Here is a 23502-nt window from a genome sequence, read left to right as displayed (position 1 = left end):
CCAACAGGACACAGGTCACAGTCTATAGTTCGTATAGTGTACCTGTGGTAGCTCAGACAGTAGTAAGGCAGGCTCGGTTGGGACTAGACAGCGGGCAGGCGCCAGGCGTGGTGTAGCAGGACAGGCGTGGTATACAGGACAGCACGACTTTGCTCAACACGGCACTTGACCAGGATAGCACGGAATGCAGGTTACAGGTAGCAGGAACGGGAAACACTGGGAACTGGAAAACACTTAGGAGACCATTTGCTTAGGTATGCTAGGATAAACGACAACAATGCTCAGGCATTGCAGGAAGGGGCTAGGCCCTTCTTATAGTCCAGGGTGCTTATGAGCTAATTTTAGTACTAATTTCAGGTGCGCGCGCTGGCCCTACGGTACACAGCCGGGAGAAGCGGAAATGAGCGCTGGCGTCTCCTGAGGAGGAGATGGGGACCAGCGCTCACAGTTCCATGGCTGCGGGCGTCAGGAGGTGAGTGAGCCTGACGGCCCGTGGCCATGGGCATGGCAGGTTGTCCTTTCTTGGACCCCTTTTGGTAGGTTGTAACCACTAGACACTGGGAACACCCCACAGAACCTGTCGTTTTGGAGATGCTCTGACCCAGTCGCCTAGCCATCATAATTTAGCCCTTGTCAAAGTCGCTCAGATTCTTACACTTGTCCATTTTTCCTGCTTCCAGCACATGACCTTCAAGCAGTGACTGTTCACTTGCTGCCTAATATATCAAAGCTCCTTTACAGGCATCATTCTAACAAGAAAAGCCTTGTTTTTCACTTCACCGGTCAGTGGTTGTAATGTTATGGCTGATTCAGTGGCGGACACAGACTGCAAAAGGCCCCTGTGCAGATAATGTGCCAGGGCCCCCCCGCCCCCCCCCCAATACCGACAAAGTTACCTAAACATATATATGCATATAAAAATAAACCTTACTAATAAAAATTATGAAGGAAGATTTATATTGTACATTTTATTACCAGTTTAGAACACAAGTAACACATTTTTTTCCGGGTTAAATTCTTATCTAAACTAAGTCCCTAAATGTGGGCAAAGAAAATGAAAAACCTATACTCACCTCCTCCGGCGCCTCCGTTCCCCCTCCGCAGCCCCTATCCCTTTCTGTGTTTACAAAGCTGCTGTGGTGACGCGCGGTCGATGGCACATGACCGCTGCAGCCAATCAATGCCCTCAACAGCGATTTGCTGTGGAACTACTGTCCTCAGCAGCACACCAATGAGGAGTTATTGGCAGCAGCGGTCACGTGCCATCGGCAGCGCGTCACCAGTGCAGCCTTGTACACTTGTAACACAGACCGAGACAGGAGGATGGGGGCTGCGGCGGGTGAACGGAGGCGAGGGAGGAGGTGAGTATAGTTTTTTTATTTTCTTTGCCCACATTTAGAGACTTAGGTTAAATTGAATCATTGAATATAACACAAAGCACTCATGCAACTGAGATGCAATAATTTAGATGATCTTATCATGCTTAGCTTACTGCACTGTTACCTATCAAGCAGGACTGAATCTCAAGATATCTACAGAGGGGGCTGTATGGCGTTATCTACAGGGGGGACTGTATGGCGCTATCAACAGAGGGGGCTGTATGGCGTTATCTACAGGGGGGACTGTATGGCGCTATCTACAGAGGGGTCTGTATGGCGCTATCTACAGGGGGGTCTGTATGGCGCTATCTACAGGGGGGACTGTATGGCGCTATCTACAGGGGGGACTGTATGGCGCTATCTACAGGGGGGACTGTATGGCGCTATCTACAGGGGGGACTGTATGGCGCTATCTACAGGGGGGACTGTATGGCGCTATCTACAGAGGGGGCTGTATGGCGTTATCTACAGGGGGGCTGTATGGCGTTATCTACAGGGGGCTGTATGGTGTTATCTACAGGGGGGACTTTATGGCGTTATCTACAGTGGGGTCTGTATGGCGTTATCTACAGGGGTTCTGTATGGCGTTCCCTACAGGGGGGGTCTGTAGGGAAAGTCATACAGCCCCCCCCTGTAGGGAACGCCATACAGACCCCCCTTTAGGGAACGCCATACAGACCCCCCTGTAGGGAACGCTATACAGCCCCCCCCTGTAGGGAACGCTATACAGCCCCCCCTGTAGGGAACGCCTTACAGCCCCCCCCTGTAGGGAACGCTATACAGCCCCCCCCCTGTAGGGAACGCCATACACCCCCAATCACTCAAAAAAATGCGACCTACAGTGTGAAAAGACAAAAGACATGTATCCCCTATCCACAGGATAGGGGATACATGTGTGATCGCTGGCATTGATAGGGAGAGCGGGGGACCGAAAGTCCCCCGAAGTTCTCCATCACTCACCTCTGACTTCCGGTGTCTGCGCAGCTCAAGTGTGACCGGCGCTCCATTCATTTCTACGGAGCTGCCGACACAGACCCCGGAAGTCCGAGGTTTGTGATGGAGAACTTCAGGGGACTTTCGGTCCCCCGTTCTCCCTATCAATGCCAGCGATCACACACGTATCCCCTATCCTGTGGATAGGGGATACATGTCTTATGTTTAATGGCAGAGCGGGGAGATACTCCCTGCTCTGCCGTAGTGTTCCGTGGCATCGCGCTGTAGCAGCCATAGCGGCAGCTAGCGGAGATTCCGGCCAAGGTGGGGGCCCGTGCCGGCAGGTGACGCGGGCCCCCTCATGCCGCGGCCCCGTAGCAGCCGCTACGGCTGCTATAGCAGTAGTTACGCCCCTGTGTTAGGGGGAGTTCACACTGAGGTTTTTTTCGCGAAAAACGTCAGAAAGTGCCTCCCATTGAAATCCATGAAATTTTTCCTGCGAGCAGTAAAAACCACATGCGGGAAAAAGAAGCGCAATGCCCTTTCTTCGGGCGTTTCTGTCTCTGACTTCCCATTGACAACAATGGCAGGCAGAAAATGCGTTTTTTGCTGCGTTTCCCTGCCCACGGCCCGATGGCCGAAAAACGCCACAAAAAAACGCAATGAAAAACGCGGGAAGTGTTCTACCGGCAGGTCAAAATATGCCTCAAAATTCCGGAAGGAATTATGAGGCAGATTTTTCTACATAAAAACTTCTCCCTTCTGACATGAACTTTTTAACTTCATCTACCTGTCCTCTGCAGTCTGCACGTCCTCCACTCGTCCTGTGTCTGTCCTCCGCTCATCCTATGAGTTCTCCGGCAGTCCTGACTGTACTGTCCAGCCGCCCGAAGTCTTACGTCGCACCGCCCCCTGTCCTCTCCCCTGCCTGAGCGCTCCTCCTACCACCAGCATCGCCGTCCTGTCCTATTCATCTGTGCCAGATTGGCAGTGCAGTGTAGCGGCTATCACCGGGCCCGGGCACCCGCCCCCTCCCTCCCGATTGGTAGTGCAGTGTGGCGGCTATCACCGGGCCCCCGCCCCCTCCCTCCCCTCATGCCTAGTGTTGTGATGCTACTAGGCATGAGGGGGCCCGTGCCGCCAGGCCTGGTACATAAAATGTAATGTGCCTGTCAGGGCGACACGGGCCCCCCCATGCCGCGGGCCCCGTAGCAGCTGCTACGGCTGCTACTGTGGTAGTTACGCCACTGAACGGGCCCCCTTCCCACGCGGGGCCCTTGTGCAGCTGCACCGGCTGCACATGCGGTATGTCCGCCCCTGGGCTGATTGGTGTACATACTTTTTCTGTGGCAACACTCCCAGTACCTGTAAACTAATAGGGAAATTATGGAATTTGAAGAAGTCAAATAGTTTATCATCACTTAGAAATATATGAGATTACCCTATTTTTATATCAGATACTTTGGTTACACCTTGCATAATGTTATTTCTTAGATACATGTCACTAAACCTTACATATTGCTTGTTGTTAAGCAGCTTTCCAAATATCATAGTATAGTATACAGTAGTATACAGTAGTATACATCAGCCAAGACATGATTACCATACAGACTGCATTGCTGGAAGATTATTTTGCTGGTTATTTCTAATAGTATCATCATGCCTACTTCACATATACAAAGAGGAGTAACATTGATCTATAAGTGATAAAACACACATTATTTATGTATAACAAGAGCTGCTTACCGAAAATCCTCCCTTCACCTTGGGTTGGTGAACACCATCAAATGAGCAGTCTTGTTTCCCACCACATGCAGTAAAATTGAACAGAGTAGACACTCTTTCCATACATAGGACTGGCTCTGCTGTTCCCTTAAAACTAATAAGTTGCTCCGGGTTGTAGTTTTCTGGTCGGAAAGATGCGGAACACAGGCTGCCAAATATGTGATTCATTGTTAGATTCACCTTGTAATTCCGGGGATAGCATGGATTTTCGACATGAGGTTTCCCCTGTGAGCTCTAAACATGATAGACACAAAAGTAGTATGGTACATTTAATTAATTTATTAAACTATTTAAAAAAACATGTAAGTCAGTCTCTATTTTCTGGGTTTTAATGTGGACTTCTTGTAAAGCCAGAGAAACCATCTGATGACAGGCATTATGTGATGTTCACCTCCAGTGATCATACAAAAATAGCAACTAATAACGGTGGTTTACATATTTCATCTTATGAGGCCTTGATGGATAAATAGTTGTAGAAATCCGTATTCTTTGTGCTTTTCCTAGTGGCAGAATTATCCCACAGAAATGTTTCTATAGTATTTACCAAATCTGAGCATACCGAGAAACAATCTCCTGTAACCCTGTTACAATATACATAAGCATTAGGCCTCCTTAATACAGGGTTTTTGTCTGGCTTTTTAAATGGCATGAAAAAAAAATGCATGTAAAAATGGCAGCGACTTTTAGATAAAACTTGTTCTTTGTAGCGTTTATTATTTAGTGTCATTTTGTACATTAACTTTTCTTTTGTTTCAAATTTTCTTTTTATTGATCTAAAATCACAAGGTTTAAAACAAACAAACAAACAAACAAACAAACAAACAAACAAACAAACAAACAAACAAACAAACAAACAAACAAACAAACAAGTTCAGTAAATGCTGAACAACGTGAACTTGACATTCGGTATACATACTAAGGTTACATGAGCCAATCGTACCTAACTAATTCATATAGGCGAAAAAGGTCTTAGTAAAGATTCTTACTAAAGTGTGGCTAAATGTCAGGAATTAAACAATAAAATAACGTCTATTCATTGTATAATTAAATCCTGTTCAATTCTCTAATGTGCTTTGTATTTTAGTTCTGCATTACTTTCAAGATCTCTGCTTGCTGTTAGTGAATGGAAACATTCTTCTTTACTTTCAGAGTCTAAAAAATATGTCCTCATCTGACACAAGGGCAAAGCTCAAGAAAGAACTCTGATACACTTAGGCTAGGTTCACATGTAGCATGCGTACTGCAGAATTTTAGTCCGGAAGACATGCTGAAACTGACCTGTGGTGCGGATTCTCAATCTGCAGCATGTTGATTTCTTTTGCGAAAATGCTGCGTAATTTCCGCACAGAAATAACGGATGAAAATTCAGCAGTATTTACGCTACCTGTGAACTTAGCCTTAAAGTGCCCTGCACCTATATCAGGTGTATATGATCAGGGCAGGTTTTCAGACAATGGCTGTAGACGTTTCTATTCATTGAAGCTTAATTTGAGGTACATTTGGTTTCTTTAATGGAGCATAAAAAATAAATACAAATTGAAATGTACACCCTTTAAAAAAATGGCTTAATTTTTTTAATACTTTTGGACCTTTCTGGTCTTTGTAGAGAGGTATAGAAAGCATTTGCTGGTAGATTCAACAGCTAACAGGAGCATTTCCGGGTATGCTGAGATATGTATTGCATGGCACGATACTAAAACATATATATCTTATTTTTATATACACAAGGGCTTTTTATGTAAGACTTCTGAAAGTTATCCATTAAAAATAACTTTTTCTCATGATTAAATATGACATTTCTCTGGTAGATCACAGAAAACACAACAATTCTTCCAATGGAATAATTTTTTTTTTTTTAAATCACTTAATTTGTCTTGTGCCAGTGGACGCACATGCCCAGTATCTCTGCCCCCCCCCCCGCCCGGATCCATTTGTACACAGAGTTATTGTACAGGCCACTTATTAAAGCGGTTTACCACTTTTTAACATTTAGTGCTTAAAGAGGCTCTGTCACCAGATTTTGCAACCCCTATCTGCTATTGCATCAGATAGGCGCTGCAATGTAGATTACAGTAACGTTTTTATTTTTAAAAAACGAGCATTTTTGGCCAAGTTATGACCATTTTTGTAGTTATGCAAATGAGGCTTGCAAAAGTCCAAGTGGGTGTGTTTAAAAGTAAAAGTCCAAGTGGGCGTGTATTATGTGCGTACATCGGGGCGTTTTTAATACTTTTACTAGCTGGGCGCTCTGACGAGAAGTATCATCCACTTCTCTTCAGAACGCCCAGCTTCTGCCAGATCACGCTGTGACGTCACTCACAGGTCCTGCATCGTGTCAGACGAGCGAGGACACATCGGCACCAGAGGCTTCAGTTAATTCTGCAGCAGCATCGGCGTTAGCAGGTAAGTCGATGTAGCTACTTACCTGCAAACGCTGATGCTGCTGCAGAATCAACAGCCTCTGGTGCCGATGTGTCCTCGCTCGTCTGACACGATGCAGGACCTGTGAGTGACGTCACAGCGTAAATCTCTCGAGAACACGGCTGTGTCTGCACTGCCAGAAGCTGGGCGTTCTGAAGAGAAGTGGATGATACTTCTCATCAGAACGCCCAGCTAGTAAAAGTATTGAAAACGCCCCGATGTACACACATAATACACGCCCAGTTGTACTTTTACTTTTAAACACACCCACTTGGACTTTTGCAAGCCTCATTTGCATAACTACAAAAATGGTCATAACTTGGCCAAAAATGCTTGTTTTTTAAAAATAAAAACGTTACTGTAATCTACATTGCAGCGCCTATCTGCTGCAATAGCAGATAGGGGTTGCAAAATCTGGTGACAGAGCCTCTTTAATAAATATAAAATATGACAATAAGGCACTCAATGTCCATGCTACGCATGTAAACAATCTGTCCCCAGTAATAATAATGAGGCGTTTCGTCTATCACAGGTCATCAAAATAAGATCACGTGACCATTTTGTCCATGGGTCTATCTGCACTCCTTTCTTATCTGGGCATGTGCCGATGACAGTGCATGTACAGACTCGTAACTGCCGATCTTGTCTGCCTTCCAACACACACTACTGAACCTTGTAGTGTATTATGTTACCATTCTAAAAAAATGAGAAGAGAAGTCATGCACATCAGGAATGTGCAGACTGAGGACATACTTGTAGTGGAATGTGGCAGATTGGGAGTTGTTATTCACAGGGAAGGAATGGATCGATTAACGACACATACAGAGATGGAATATGGCACATACAACCCCATAGAGAATGAGAACGGGAGCCGTTCCATTCACAGAAGCGTATGCCGTCTGTGTGGGAATGGTGCATGCGCCGCTCCCACACAGACCAAAACGAAGCTCGTTCGTAGAGCGAAATCCGGCGCCATTTTCACGTGGATCGGAAGCCGCTGCCGGACAGTAAGATGAAGATTTATGGCCGCGACTTCCAGCCATATGTTCAACTAAGTGAAGGCGCAAGGAATAGGAGCGTAGACCGGCGACGGCGGCAGGAGCAGGTAATTTATGTTCGTGTATGTGAGGTGTGTATTATGTTCGTGTATGTTCGTGTTATACTGTCTGCTGAGCCCTGTATCTAATCCTCCTACACTGTGCAGTTGCTCAGAAAATGACGGCACACAGTGTAGGAGGTTTGAAGACATTGAAACCCTTCCTTCTCCTAGCACTAGCCAGAAGAAGGGAGGGGGGATTGTATGAGGACACTAGAGGAGAGTGTGTCCACCCCAAATTTGCAGCATAAATCAATGAGGTTGCTTTACCACAGTGACCATGGTGCAATTTTGGGAACTGCTCCCTCTAGTGGCCAGCACATGGAAATGTTATAAATTAGAATCTAATTTATAATATTTCCTGACTTGTGAAAAAATTCTAAAAATTAAAACAATGTGTAATCACTTAAATCCTAACTGTTTAACTGAAATTTTTTTTTATCATTTCTAGCGACACATTCCCTTTAAGGATCCTGCATCAGAATGGAAAATAGATTTACCCAGGTGATTTCTTCTGTGCTCATTGTGTTCGGTTGTTAATTCATGGTCTTTCAGTCATTGTGACCTGCCAGGAGGACTGAGCACATTTCAGGGCACATTCAGACAAACTACTACTGTATTTTCTATAGTACGGTGTCCACGGATATGATCATGGAACTGGATATGAACAGCTGAGGATTTTCATGCCAGTCTAGAGTTGCACTTTAACATAATAATTTTCTATATTATAATCACACATAAATATGATCTCATACAAATATTGTGTTAAACAAGTTCTTAACATTGACATAAATATATATATATATATATATATATATATATATATATATATATATATATATATATATATCTGTGTTTCTTATACCTGAGCTAATAATGCCAGGAGTCTTTTCTCTGATTCATCCCTCCCATAGCACTGGAAGCTGTGAGTGTACACATTGTACTTATAGCCATACAGTGTCACCTCCAATGTGTTGTTGGGGTTCTGCTCTGACTTCTCTGGAATGAATGAGATCTGTGTAGAGGCACCACCCAAATCCAGCGCTCCAGTGGTCTCTGCCCCATCTGGCCTTACCCAAGTGCTCCAAATGTTTTTCTAAAGGTAAAGCATCAATTATTACTTACAGCTTCTAGTTAATAGTATTCTCATGTCTCACACAATTTTACTCTCTAAAATTTTTGCACATTTTTCAGGTTCTATTTCACATTTCAAGATACCCCTCTATGATCCATGTATTACATGGTCAGCATGTAATACTACATTTTCCCTGCAGTGGCTATGGTAAAGACACGGCTTTCTTATACACCATTACCTCTGTAGATGAATGTACCCTACCTATTCAGCCAGTTTATTATGGTTGGTTTAGAAGTCACATCATTTGTCAAACAGAGAAAACATATGTATAGTCAATTGAATCTACAACAAGTATTTTAAGAGTGCCCATACACGCTAAAACCATGTGATTGACCTGTACAGGCTGTACATAAATAACCGCATTTCAGCACACTAGCTTAGCTATGCCACTGCGAGTATTTTCGGAAATGCAACATAAGTGACTAATGGAAATGGTCCCTGAAAGTCCAACTGTTTTTTGGTGGTGATTTTGATGAGGAAACCACGTAGGAATCAGCGCCATAAAACGACTGAAACAACCTCGCATTGATTTCAATGGGAGGCGTCCATGTGACATTCTCTTTCTTCCTGCGGTTCCGTCTCTGACCTCCCATTGAAATCAATGGGAGGCAGAGAACGCGTTTTTGGCCCGTGGCGCTCAATGGCCGTGGCCGAAAAACGCACAAATAAAGCGCTGGCAGGTCATACCCTTCATTTTGAGGCAGATTTTTTCGGGCTGCAAAATACTCTGTGTGAACAGGGCTTAATAAGGGAGACAAAAACACTGCTAACAATTCTTGGACAAGATTATTGAAAAGTATCAGTTATAGGAAATTTCCACAGCAGGTCACACTGAAAGAAAGGGATCATGCAAAAAGCACTATAGAGTAAAGGCATCAAAGAGAACTAGGAGTTATAAGTTGTGGATGAGATGGTAGAGTTTATACATACAATATGACATCTCATTTACAGTTTTCCAAAAGACATGTGGGAGGTTCTGAAATCAAGTAGAGAAAGGGTCTATAGTTTGAGAGTAAAACAATTTTTTGGGCTATAAAAATTTCGTTTCACGCACACCACACACCATAAAAAAAAACTTACCACCCACAACAAAATATAATGCAGATGGCAGCACCATGATGAGGGAATGCTGCTCTGCAGGAGGGCTTGGAAGGCTTATGAAAATACTGGGTAAAATCAACATAGAAAATGGAAAGAAATTCCTATGAAATAAAATGCTGTAGTCTTGTGACTTGTAAGAAGATTTATTTTCTAGCAAGACAAAAGGGCCTAAATATAAAGCTTAAGCTACATAGAAATGGTTACATAGTGTGGTTGAAAAAGGCACAGATCCATAAAGTTCAACTGGGAAGGGGGAGAGGATGTGAATGAAGGAGGGTTACATTTAAAAAAATGTTTACCCCTATTGATCTAAAGGAAGGCAAAAAAATAAACCTAATCTGGCCTTAAAGTGAAAAATTTCCCTCCACATAATATGCGGTGTTCAGACTAGATCAACAAGCCTGTATTTAAGCTATCAACTATTTCTGATAAAACAGGCTTCTAGGGTGACTATTCCACAGATTCCCAGTTCTTATGGTAAAGAAGCATTGTCGTCACTGGAGAGTACCCCCTTGTCTTTTGAGGGGATTTTGCATGAAATAGCTTTTCACAATAATTTATGTATGGGTTATTTATATACATCTCTAAGGCAGATACAAAATAAGTTGCGTAATGAGGCTTTCAGCAATCTAACGTTTATCAGCTATCCTTTTTCAATAGTGAGATAACTCTTTTAATAGTCTTTTCAGTTAAGAAAAACAAAACAAAGAAAAATCCACTGTGATTCAATGTTTGTACACAATAGGACATTCAATTTTCTATATACTTCTATAAACACATCACACTAATATATACACTTATATATGTTAAAAACTTGAAGAAATACACACTACCCAATCAATCAGCTGGACATTCCAATTGCTCTTTATAGCAGCTGATCGCTCTGGTTAATAGAAGAGCATCTAGAGCAGGAGATTCCCCTCTATTACATCTATATGCTCTACTACATGCAAATTCCTTTAATTTAAAGAGGATGTGTGACAAGATTTCAGAATATAAACTGCATACAATATTTAATAGATCTCTTAGACCTGATGAAGCTGGTGTACTTACTTTAAGAAAGGTCATACAGACATTGTGACATGGATTTTCAACGTTTTTCTTTGAAATTTCAGCATCGTCTGGGGGAGGAGGGACACTGATAGGGGCTTGTCAACCATAGATAGAGATTATCTCATGAATACACTTGGACTCATAAAATGTTAATTTTAATATCAGGCAGGAAAACTTTGATTTTCAAAGTGAGTACACCAGTATCATTAGGTCTGAGAGATCTATTTAATAATGTATGCAGTTTGTATTGTGAAATCTGGTAAATGATTATCTTTAAAGCTTTTTCAATATTGAATTTATCCTTTCTATGGAATGTCCTTTTCTCTGTACTTTACATAGCTACTACCTGAGACAGTGGCATCAACCAGCTTCATTATTATCACCACACACCTGATGTGACCAATGGCTACAGAAAGGCTGATCATGATATTGGTGACTACTTATTCATGCAGACCTTCATGTAAAGTGTAAAACTATTGACTATTGTTAAATTGACCTGATAGGATACAACGTAGGAATAGAAATCATACACTTTTTACACACACCTCCAAGAAATTTCCCATTAAATAGTTCACTGTAATCCATCCATACACCCCTTCCTCCTGACCCGTTATGATGTGAGCTCCTCTAAAATCAAATGGCTGGGTTTGGAAGTAGTTCTCAATACTGGTCTGGACTCCTCGAGCGGCACTTTCATTTTTCAACCTAGCAAGTTTATAGAAGACAAAATGCTGAGAATCTGCAAAGTGGATCTAATGCCATAAATACACATGTGAGGTCTAGTATTTTCTTTTATAGTGCATACAATCTTACATGAATAGGGCTCAAATAACAAAACAGGTATAGTGCTCACAATTGCTTATATGAACTGCATAAAAATTAGAGTGCATTGAGTGGAATTCATTGAGGGATGGGGGAGGAGATATTAGTTTTATTGAAAAATATAAATGCTGCTTGGCATCTACAGTACATCCTATGCCTTTATAGCGCCCCCTATAGGCATATCCTTGTATCTCGTCCATAGGGACCACTAATGTGAGGAGACATTTCGTCCCTCCACTCATGGCTTCCAAGATCTGTGCTGGACAATAGGATTTTAAAATAGTTGACACTGGCAAGTGTGAGCTCGATAAGTGATCTGTTATTTGAGTCATGACTTTGGTGTGAAACTTTGACATGACTGTCTATGATGTAATGATGTAACTAATAAATCACTCACCTGAGAAGCCTCATTCCTGCTGTGGCTCCCAGATATACGGGCGTACTGTTCTGCTGATTAAATGGAATTACACTAATAACTTTCTTCATACAGCTGTCAATGTTCTTAGCAGCTTTTTCAGGCTCGCTGGCATAGCTGGAAATCCCAAGCCCTGAAAACAAGTCGAACTAGGCGCTACTTTGGAACATTTTTTAATTACGTGCAGACATACATTTGTATTAACTTGTTTATTCTTGCACACACGATTGTATAGAAATTCCTTATCGAATACAGTACAATAAAATTCTTATTTTCTATCTTTCCATCTCATTTCAGTAAAGGAAATATTTATCAAATTTATATAACAGGTAAATTTAGAACTCTTCGTTGTGCTGTACCTCGGATATTCCTCTTGGAAATATATGAATAAATTAACAACTGAGCAGTACCATTCCCCTTGTCTTTTTTTTTAATAAACAGAATTTTATTGATCCAGTATACATCTAATCATTACATACAGCAATGAAACATTGCAAACAAAGCATTGGGATAAGGATCAAATTTTTTACAGAGAAAAAAAAAAAGGGAACATACAAACAAACAAACAAACAAAACTCCGGATCCAGACACGACAAATTGACCACATATTCGACTAATTTAATCAACAGAGTATGTCGGAGTAGGTAGAGTCAGTCCATTGATCCCATAAGGAAGTACGAGCGTAGGACCCTTGAATAGAGGCTAAAGCGCGTTCCATAACACAATTATTGTTAACATATAAGATCACTTCACTCATACTAGGCACTTTTGTAGATTTCCAGTATTTTGCAATCCATATTTTTGCAGACAGCAATACATGAAAAAGTATGTTTCTGACACCCGGCGAGTAATCCACCAATCCCACATGCAGTAGGGCTAGAGCAGGGGCGAGCTGAATGTCAACCCCTAAAAGAGATCGTAAGAAATTTTCTACTTGCTGCCAAAAGCTGGACAAATATGGAGGATGGTACCCTTAGAAGTGAGGCACCTCCAGCACCTATCTGATGATGTTGGATATATTCGCGACAAACGACTACGAGTGTAATACCACCTATACATTATTTTCCTAGACGCTTCCAAATGTGTAGCGCACTTAGAGAGAGAGCAAGCTAGATTGAAAGCGGCTTCCCAATCCTGCGTACTTATAGGGATTCCCAGATCTCTCTCCCAATGCCCCAGACAAGGAAATTCCTCCCGAAGCAAACCCTCACACAATACCTTATAAATTTTTGATATCCCTTTGCATGTTTTATCCAGATTAGTGAATGACAATTCAAAAGGCGTTTTAGGGGAATCAATCAGAGGAGGCAATGTACTCAACAAGTGACGTATTCTAAGGAATTTATAGAAGTCCCTACGGGGTATGTTGTACTTCAGACATATATCATGAAATGCCATTAGATGAGTTCGCTCCATAATGTCAGAAATACACTCAATGCCGGACAACAGCCAATTTTGGATATCAATATCAGGTATCAGAAGCGGAAGCAGTCGAAGAGGAAGATCAGAAAATCTCACCGGGATTATAGGGTGAATAACAGTACATTTTTTCCAGACCTGGAGCCCTGCATCAATCGTTAAAAAAGAAGATTTAGATATTTTAGCACCAGTGGACAATAGCCACATGCGCGCTTCTACAGAAGATCCATCAAGTAATTCCTTTTCCATAGAAATCCAATGTTTCATATGAACTTTAGTCTTCCACATTCTGGCTTGATCCAAAATTGCTGCATAATAATAATGAGCCAAGTTTGGGAGACCCAGACCCCCTTTAATAATTGGCTGGTATAATACCTCCGCAGCTACTCTAGGGCGGGAGTTTTTCCATATATACTTATTAATTATACCTTGGAGTCTTTTAAGATAAGATACCGATAGCAGAATAGGTAAATTTCTAAATAGATATAGTATTTTTGGGAGGATCATCATCTTAACCGCAGAGATTCTCCCTACCCATGATGCCTCATACTTCATGTACTTGGATAAGTCTGCTTCTATCGCAGATACCAATGGTATATAATTATATTTATATAAAAGAGAGGTGGGGTAGGTAAGTTGTATTCCTAAGTATGAGAAAGAGTGCTCAACCCAAACAAACGGAAATTTCCTCCAGAGAGTCCAAAAGACGACGAGAAATATTCATACTCAAAACCATAGACTTTGTAACATTAAGCTTATAATACGAAACTGCACTAAAAGCCTCCAATATCTTAGTGACCTCTAATAGAGATGTCTCAGGGTCAGATATAGCAATGAGCACATCATCCGCAAATAAGCCAATTTTATGAGATATATCCCCCACCGTTATCCCACTAATAGCAACAGATGACCTAATGGAAGTAGCCAACGGCTCCATCACCAAGGTAAAGATGAGTGGAGATAAAGGACACCCTTGTCGAGTCCCATTGGTTATGTTAAAAATGTTTGATGTACTGTAAAGGATCTGCCAGGCACAGCTTCGGGGTTAACTCCCATAATTAATCAGTCAGCACCTGAATCTACATCCCTGAGACTGACTCCAGCTTCCACCACTCAGGCTGGCAGGCTTAGGAGTGGGAGAGCCTATCGCAACCTGGCCAGACTCAGCTAGCTCCCGCCCTCAGTCTATTTAAGCCTGCCCTTCCTGTCCCTCGGTGCTTGTGATTCTTTTCGTGTGGTTTCCTGGCCCAGCTACAGCTCCTTCTATTTTGATCCTGCTCCATACAGACCCTGGCTTACTGACTACTCTTCTGCTCTTCGTTTGGTACCTCGCACACTCCTGGCTTGACTCGGCTCGTTCACCACTCTAGTTGCTCACGGTGTTGCCGTGGGCAACTGCCCCTTTCCCTTGCTTGTATTCCCTTGTATGTTTGTCGTGTTTGTCGTGCACTTACTGAGGGCAGGGACCGCCGCCCAGTTGTACCCCGTCGCCTAGGGCGGGTCGTTGCAAGTCGGCAGGGACAGAGTGGCGGGTAGACTAGGGCTCACATGTCCGTTTCCCTACCCCCCGTCATTACATAATCACAAGCCCATACCTAGTCTACCCTGGTCCCTGACACCACTATGGACCCCCGTGAGACCCTGGCTCAGCAAATGCAGGGTCTCTCCCTACAGGTCCAGGCCCTGGCTCAGAGGGTCAACCAGCCTGATGCTACCTTGGTAGTTCCCCTCACCTCACCTCTTGAACCCCACTTCAAGTTGCCCGACCGGTTCTCAGGGGACCGGAGGGCTTTTCTCTCCTTTCGGGAGAGTTGTAGGCTTTACTTTCGTTTAAAGCCTCATTCCTCAGGTTCTGAGAGCCAGCGGGTGGGTATAATTATGTCCCGGCTCCAGGAAGGGCCCCAAGAGTGGGCCTTCTCCTTGGCTCCTGACGCCCCTGAACTTTCCTCCGTTGATTGTTTCTTTTCTGCTCTCGGACTTACTTATGACGAGACTGACAGGACTGCCTTTGCCGAGAGTCAGCTGGTGACCTTACGTCAGGGTAAGAGACCTGTTGAGGAGTATTGTTCTGACTTTAGGAAGTGGTGCGTAGCTTCTCGGTGGAATGACCCTGCCTTAAGGTGCCAGTTTAGGTTGGGTCTGTCGAATGCCCTGAAAGACCTGCTAGTTAGCTATCCCTCTTCTGACTCCCTAGACCAGGTTATGGCTTTAGCGGTACGACTTGACCGACGTCTCAGGGAACGACAACGTGAACGTTTATGTGTTTTCTCCTCCGACTCCCCCATGATGCCTCCCGAAGTTCCGTTGCTTCGTTCCTCCCCAAAAGACTCAGAGATACCTATGCAACTCGGGGCCTCCGTGTCCCCCCAACAACGTAGAGAATTCCGCAGGAAGAATGGTCTCTGCTTCTACTGTGGGGATGACAAGCATCAAGTGAACAACTGTCCTAAGCGTAAGAATGCAGCCAGAGAACTTCCGCGCCTAAGTGATCATCGGGGAGGTCACTTGGGCGCACAGGTATTTCCCGTAAATAGGAAACGTACTAAGATCTTGCTTCCCTTTCAGGTCTCTTTTGGTGGTAGGTCTGCTACCGGCAGTGCCTTCGTGGATTCAGGGTCCTCTACTAATATCATGTCTGTGGAATTTGCTATGTCTCTTGCTATGCCTCTGATTGATTTGCCTAAACCTGTCCCGGTAGTGGGTATCGACTCCACTCCTCTTGCTAATGGTTATTTTACACAGCATACCCCTGTTTTTGAACTCCTTGTTGGCTCCATGCATTTGGAGCAGTGCTCTGTACTGTTGATGCAGGGATTATCGTCCGATTTGGTTTTAGGCCTTCCCTGGTTGCAGTTGCATAATCCCACATTTGACTGGAATACTGGGGAGCTTACCAAATGGGGTAATGAATGCTTGACGTCATGTTTTTCTGTTAACTCTATTTCTCCCCCTGAGGAGGTGAACACGCTACCTGAGTTTGTTCAGGACTTCGCTGATGTTTTCTCTAAGGAGGCCTCCGAAGTGTTACCTCCTCATAGAGAATACGATTGCGCTATCGAATTGGTACCAGGAGCTAAGCTTCCTAAGGGTAGGATATTTAATCTTTCTTGTCCCGAACGTGAAGCCATGAGAGAGTATATCCAGGAATGCCTGGCCAAGGGTTACATTCGTCCCTCTACTTCTCCGGTAGGTGCTGGCTTCTTCTTCGTAGAGAAGAAGGATGGTGGTCTTAGGCCATGCATTGACTACTGTAGCCTGAATAAGGTCATGGTAAGGAACCAGTATCCCCTTCCTTTGATTCCTGATCTCTTCAATCAGGTTCAGGGGGCCCACTGGTTCTCTAAGTTGGATCTACGGGGGGCGTATAACCTTATCCGCATCAAAGAGGGGGATGAGTGGAAGACTGCGTTTAACACGCCCGAAGGCCAATTCGAATACCTCGTCATGCCCTTTGGGTTGTGTAATGCCCCTGCGGTCTTCCAGAATTTCATAAATGAGATTTTGAGAAATTACCTGGGGATATTTCTTGTAGTGTACCTTGATGACATACTGGTGTTTTCCAAGGACTGGTCCTCCCACATTGAGCATGTCAGGAAGGTGCTCCAGGTCCTTCGGGAAAACAAACTGTTTGCCAAAACCGAAAAATGTGTGTTTGGGGTACAGGAAATACCATTTTTGGGTCAAATCCTCACTCCTCATGAATTCTGCATGGACCCCGCCAAGGTTCAGGCTGTGGCGGAATGGGTCCAACCTGCCTCCCTGAAGGCGTTACAGTGTTTTTTGGGGTTCGCTAATTATTACAGGAGATTTATTGCTAACTTCTCGGTCATCGCTAAGCCTCTTACGGACCTCACTCGCAAAGGAGCTGATCTCCTCCACTGGCCTCCTGAGGCTGTCCAGGCTTTTGAGGTCCTTAAGAGGTGATTTATCTCGGCCCCGGTGCTGGTTCAGCCCAACCAAATGGAGCCATTTATCGTGGAAGTTGACGCATCTGAGGTGGGAGTGGGGTCTGTCTTGTCCCAGGTTACCAGGTCCCTCACCCATCTCCGCCCCTGTGCCTACTTCTCCAGGAAGTTTTCGCCAACTGAGAGTAACTATGATATTGGCAACCGCGAACTCTTAGCCATTAAATGGGCATTTGAAGAGTGGCGCCACTTCCTGGAGGGGGCTAGGCACCAGGTAACGGTCCTTACCGACCAGAAGAATCTGGTTTTCCTAGAATCTGCCCGGAGGCTAAACCCGAGACAAGCTCGATGGGCGTTATTTTTTACCAGATTCAATTTTTTGGTTACCTATAGGGCTGGGTCTAAAAATATTAAGGCTGATGCACTGTCGCGTAGCTTCATGGCCAGCCCTCCTTCGGAGGAAGATCCTGCTTGTATTTTGCCTCCAGGTATAATCATTTCCTCGATCGATTCTGATTTAGTCTCTGAAATTGCTGCTGATCAAGGTTCAGCTCCTGGGAACCTTCCTGAGAACAAGCTGTTTGTTCCCCTGCAATTCCGGCTAAGGGTACTTAGGGAAAATCATGACTCCGCACTATCTGGTCATCCAGGCATCCTGGGTACCAAACACCTCATTACTAGAAACTATTGGTGGCCTGGGTTGCCTAAAGACGTTAAGGCCTACATTGCCGCTTGTGAGGTTTGTTCTAGGTCCAAGACTCCCAGGTCCCAACCAGCGGGCTTACTGCGTTCATTGCCCATTCCCCAGAGACCTTGGACACATATCTCCATGGATTTTATCACCGATTTGCCTCCATCCCAAGGCAAGTCGGTGGTGTGGGGGTAGTAGACCGCTTCAGTAATATGTGCCACTTTGTGCCCCTCAAGAAACTACCCAACGCCAAGACGTTGGCTACCTTGTTTGTCAAACACATCCTGCGTCTCCATGGGGTCCCTGTCAATATTGTTTCGGACAGAGGGGTACAATTTGTTTCATTGTTTTGGAGAGCCTTCTGTATGAAGTTGGAGATTGATCTGTCCTTCTCCTCTGCCTTCCATCCTGAAACCAATGGCCAAACTGAGAGGACTAATCAATCTCTAGAACAATATTTAAGGTGTTTTGTCTCTGACTGTCAATATGATTCGGTCTCATTCATTCCCCTCGCCGAATTTTCCCTTAATAACCGGGTCAGTAACTCGTCAGGGGTCTCCCCCTTTTTCTGTAATTTTGGGTTCAATCCACGGTTCTCCTCCGTTTCACCTGGTAGTTCCAACAATCCCGAGGTAGAGGTCGTTCATCGGGAACTGTGCACAGTCTGGGCCCAGGTTCAGAAGAACCTAGAGGCGTCCCAGAGCATACAAAAAACTCAGGCTGATAGAAAACGTTCTGCTAACCCCCTGTTTATGGTCGGGGATCTGGTGTGGTGGTTGTCTAGGAACTTGCGTCTCAAGGTTCCGTCCAAGAAGTTTGCTCCCCTGTTTATTGGGCCGTATAAGGTCATTGAGGTCCTCAATCCTGTCTCCTTCCGGCTGGAGTTACCCCCGTCTTTTCGTATACACAACGTGTTTCATGCCTCCCTCCTTAAACGCTGCTCCCCGTCCTTGGCTCCCTCGAGGAGACCTCCTTTTCCCGTCCTCACCCCTGAGGGGGTGGAATTCGAGGTGGCCAAGATTGTGGACAGCAAGATGGTCCAAGGCTCCCTCCAGTACCTGGTCCATTGCAGAGGATACGGGCCCGAGGAGAGGATTTGGGTACCCGCCCGGGATGTTCACGCTGGGGTATTGGTCAGGAGGTTCCACCTGCGTTTCCCCAGTAAGCCAGGTCCACTTAGAAAGGGTCCGGTGGCCCCTCATAAAAGGGGGGGTACTGTAAAGGATCTGCCAGGCACAGCTTCGGGGTTAACTCCCATAATTAATCAGTCAGCACCTGAATCTACATCCCTGAGACTGACTCCAGCTTCCACCACTCAGGCTGGCAGGCTTAGGAGTGGGAGAGCCTATCGCAACCTGGCCAGACTCAGCTAGCTCCCGCCCTCGGTCTATTTAAGCCTGCCCTTCCTGTCCCTCGGTGCTTGTGATTCTTTTCGTGTGGTTTCCTGGCCCAGCTACAGCTCCTTCTATTTTGATCCTGCTCCATACAGACCCTGGCTTACTGACTACTCTTCTGCTCTTCGTTTGGTACCTCGCACACTCCTGCCTTGACTCGGCTCGTTCACCACTCTGGTTGCTCACGGTGTTGCCGTGGGCAACTGCCCCTTTCCCTTGCTTGTATTCCCTTGTATGTTTGTCGTGTTTGTCGTGCACTTACTGAGCGCAGGGACCGCCGCCCAGTTTTACCCTGTCGCCTAGGGCGGGTCGTTGCAAGTAGGCAGGGACAGAGTGGCGGGTAGACTAGGGCTCACTTGTCCGTTTCCCTACCCCCCGTCATTACATGTACATCCAAAGGTAAATACCAATGCAGAGGGAGAAGAATATAGGGCCATTATACTATGATGCGCCGTACCATGAATTCCAAATGCCTCCAGAAGTAACCGCAAATATCCCCAATGGACCCGATCGAAGGCCTTCTCCGCGTCCAAGGAAAGAAGCAAAGAAGGCGTCCGATCTCGCTCCACAGGCCCAACAAGTCCACAAAACGCCTTGTGCTATCAGATGAGAGCCTCCCCTTTACAAATCCCACCTGATCCTGATGTATCAAATCAGGCAAAATGCCGGCTAGGCGTTCCGCAATTATTTTAGCAAACAATTTTAAGTCTGTATTCACCAATGATATAGGTCTGAAGTTACCCGGTTTGTCCGGAGTTTTCCCCGGTTTAGGTAAAACAACTACTGTAGCTTTTAACATTTCCACAGGGAAATTACCACCTTGCTGTACATCAATAAACAGATTCAATAAATGGGGTAGGAGAAGAGAACCAAATTTTTTGTAGTAGTCTACCGTGAGACCATCGGGGCCAGGAGCCTTATGAGGTTTCAAGGACTTTATAGCCTGCAGGATTTCAGTTTCATATATACTAGCAGAGAGCATCTCCAACTGATGAGAGGTGACTGAAGGCAAATTCATGTCCTGTAGAAAGGAAGAAATCATGGACACAGAAGGCTGTGGGGTATCTAAATTATCCTTGAGATTATATAGATCTGCATAGTAATCTGCCAGTACATTTGCTACGCCTTGAGGATCAAATACCTTTTCATTCTTACTATTATAAAGGAAAGGAATCCTAGATTGAGCCGATCTCTGTTTGAGATGTGAAGCTAATAAGGCGCTGGTTTTATTGTTATATCCATAATAACGTGCCTTCACCTTTCTCAAGGACTGCTCATATTTTTAAAGGTCAAGTTGGTGGAGTTGATTCTGTAAATTCTTGAGCAAAGCAGCCCTGTGTGGACAGTAAGGGTATGTTCACACGCTAGCTGGCTTTTACGGCTGAAATGACAGACTGTATTTAGGAGAATACAGCTGCCTCGTTTCAGCCGTAAAAGCTCCTCCTCGCATTATGCGAGGCGTCTGAGACGCTCGTAAAACTTGAAATGCTCTTCATCGAGTTCAATGAAGAACGGCTCAAATTACGTTGCAAAGAAGTGTCCTGCACTTCTTTGCCGAGGCAGTCAATTTACGCGTCGTCGTTTGACAGCTGTCAAACGACGACGCGTAAATTACAGGTCGTCTGCACAGTACGTCGGCAAACCCATTCAAATGAATGGGCAGATGTTTGCCGACGTATTGTAGGCCTATTTTCAGACGTAAAACGAGGCATAATACGCCTCGTTTACGTCTGAAAATAGGTCGTGTGAACCCAGCCTTAGACTGCTTGTTGGAAGCACTTAATTGAGTGATGTTGGATGACAAATGAAATCTCAATTCGTTTTTCTGTCTTTTATCTCTAGCTGCAATACTGATAAATTGACCATTCCCCTTGTCAATAGGGTGTGTCCCTACCCAGTCTGACACTGTCAACACTAATTGGAAAGTTGGGGAAATACTCCTTTGTAAAGGTTAATGGTAATGCCCAGTTGTCAATTTATTCATAAATTTTTAAGAAGAATAACAGACAAACAGTACATCGCAGAGTTCTAAGAAAATAATTTGCTCCAGAATTGTTATTCCATGGGGAAAGTAAGTATTTACTAAAACAGACATATCAGAAGAGCTGACTTTTCAAAACAAGCTAGCGCTTACTCCAGCACCCACAGCCCCCACCTCTACTATGGCACTATATATACTTCAGTGCCATAAATGCAGAAAAACTACAATTCCATGAATGCGGCCATGTGGTCAAAATTTAATTAGAATAGAATGTGTGAAGGCGGGAGCACCTGCTGGCTTATAAAGGTGCAGCTAGACCAATGGTGGATCATCATAGGGCGTTTTGGGTGGCCGCCCAAAGTACAATGTAGTAGAATCGCGGCAAAAACTGCGACAAAACTGCATTGTATATGTCCTGCAAAAGGACCTTTAGACATAAGGTCACATGACCTCATCTCTGAAGTTCTTACTACTGTTTGGAGACATGCTGGTCACATAACCGCTATATAAGTATAAGTGGATGGATTTGTTTAAGGCGTCTGTATTTAAGGGGTCTGGTTTGGGGACTGTATTTAGGAAGTTTGGTGTCTGTATTAGTTTAAGGGGTCTGGGGTCTGTATTTAGGGGGTCTGAGTTCTGTATCAGTTTAAGGGGTTTAGGATCTGTATATATAGGGGTCTGTATTATGCTATTATACTGGATTATCCACAACGAATTCCGTTCTGCTGTATTTCATTTTTTTTTTATTTCCAATTAATTGCAGTCTGCAGGGTGTTTTGTAATGCGCGTGATCACCAATACCCTCTCAAGAAATGAGCGCCACAGGTTTTCTCTGCCGCGGATTGATTTCAATGGTAGGTCAGAGGCGGAAAACGCGGCAAGAAAGGACATACCATTTTTTTCTTCAGTGAGCGGTCAGAAGCCGCCCGGAAGGGAATAATACACCTCTGCCCCCCACTGAAATCAATGGGGGTGATTTAGACCATTTTTTTGTGGTGCTGATTCCGACACGGTTTTCATGTCACAATCAGTGCCAAAAATTCAGTGTGAACTAACCCTAAGGGGTAGTTCACACTGAGTTTTTTGCTGAGTTTTTTGATGCGGAAACCGCACCGCAAAATGTGCCAAAAAACAACTAAATATGCCTCCCATTGATTTCAATGGGATGCGGAGGCGTTTTTTTTCCCGCGAGCTTATCTCCCATCAATGTGAGGCAGAGAAAGCGTATTTCGCTGCGTTTTATGCCCGCGGCGCTCAATGGCCACGGGTGAAAAATGCAGCGAAAAATGCAGCGACAATCGTCATGCAGGCAGAGGAAAATCTGCCTCAAACTTCCAAACGGAATTTTGAGGCAAATTTTCCTCCTGCAAAAAACTCTGTGTGAACCCAGCCCTTAGGCCTCTTTCGAAACAGCAGTATTTTAGGCAGTATTTTGCTACAGAATTTGTAAACCTTTTTTTACTCAGTTTGCATTAGCTGCCAGAAGTGGATCCGCAAAGGATGACAGGTAAAAAGAAACGACTCATGCATCTCCATTTTTTTTGTATCTGCTCCTGTGTTTGGTTTAAAAAAACGGAGCCAAAAAACTGTACCAAAAACCGAATCAAAAGTCCGTGAGATCCTGGCCTTACGGTGCAGTCACATGCCACTGATTTAGGCCTCATTTACACGAGCGTATTATACGCGCGTGCGACGCGCGTGCTTTTCACGCGTGTCGTACGCACCTATAATAGTCTATGGGGCTGTTTAGACGATGCGTGAATTTTGCGCTGCGTGAGTGCGTTGCGTAAAACTCACGACATGTTCTATATTCTTGCGTTTTTCACGCAACACGCACCCATTGACTTCAATGGGTGCGTGAAAACAACGCATGCCACACTGACGGTCCTGCGTTGCATGCGCGAAAATCACGCAAGAGCTGTCAAACTCCTGAATGTAAACAGAAAAGCACCACGTGCTTTTCTGGTTACAA

General features: G+C 44.4%; 1 protein-coding gene across 3 annotated transcripts in view; it reads right to left on the bottom strand.

Annotated features, from left to right (window-relative positions):
* Positions 1-23502, bottom strand: part of ENTPD3 (ectonucleoside triphosphate diphosphohydrolase 3) — a 69734-nt gene that overhangs the window by 7560 nt on the left and 38672 nt on the right. For 2 of the 3 annotated variants that reach the window (XM_075827141.1, XM_075827142.1), the window contains 4 exons: positions 12123-12273; positions 11449-11608; positions 8480-8710; positions 4059-4331 (listed from right to left, as the gene is read on the bottom strand). In XM_075827141.1, coding sequence (XP_075683256.1) covers positions 4059-4331; positions 8480-8710; positions 11449-11608; positions 12123-12273 — 815 coding nt within the window. The remainder of the gene's footprint in view (positions 1-4058; positions 4332-8479; positions 8711-11448; positions 11609-12122; positions 12274-23502) is intronic. The other variant, XM_075827143.1, reaches the window with a different exon arrangement.

Source organism: Rhinoderma darwinii, chromosome 5 (assembly GCF_050947455.1).
Source record: "Rhinoderma darwinii isolate aRhiDar2 chromosome 5, aRhiDar2.hap1, whole genome shotgun sequence".
Taxonomy (NCBI): Eukaryota; Metazoa; Chordata; class Amphibia; order Anura; family Rhinodermatidae; genus Rhinoderma; species Rhinoderma darwinii.
Note: the sequence above shows the minus strand (reverse complement) of the source record. Positions and strands in the feature narration are given on the sequence as shown.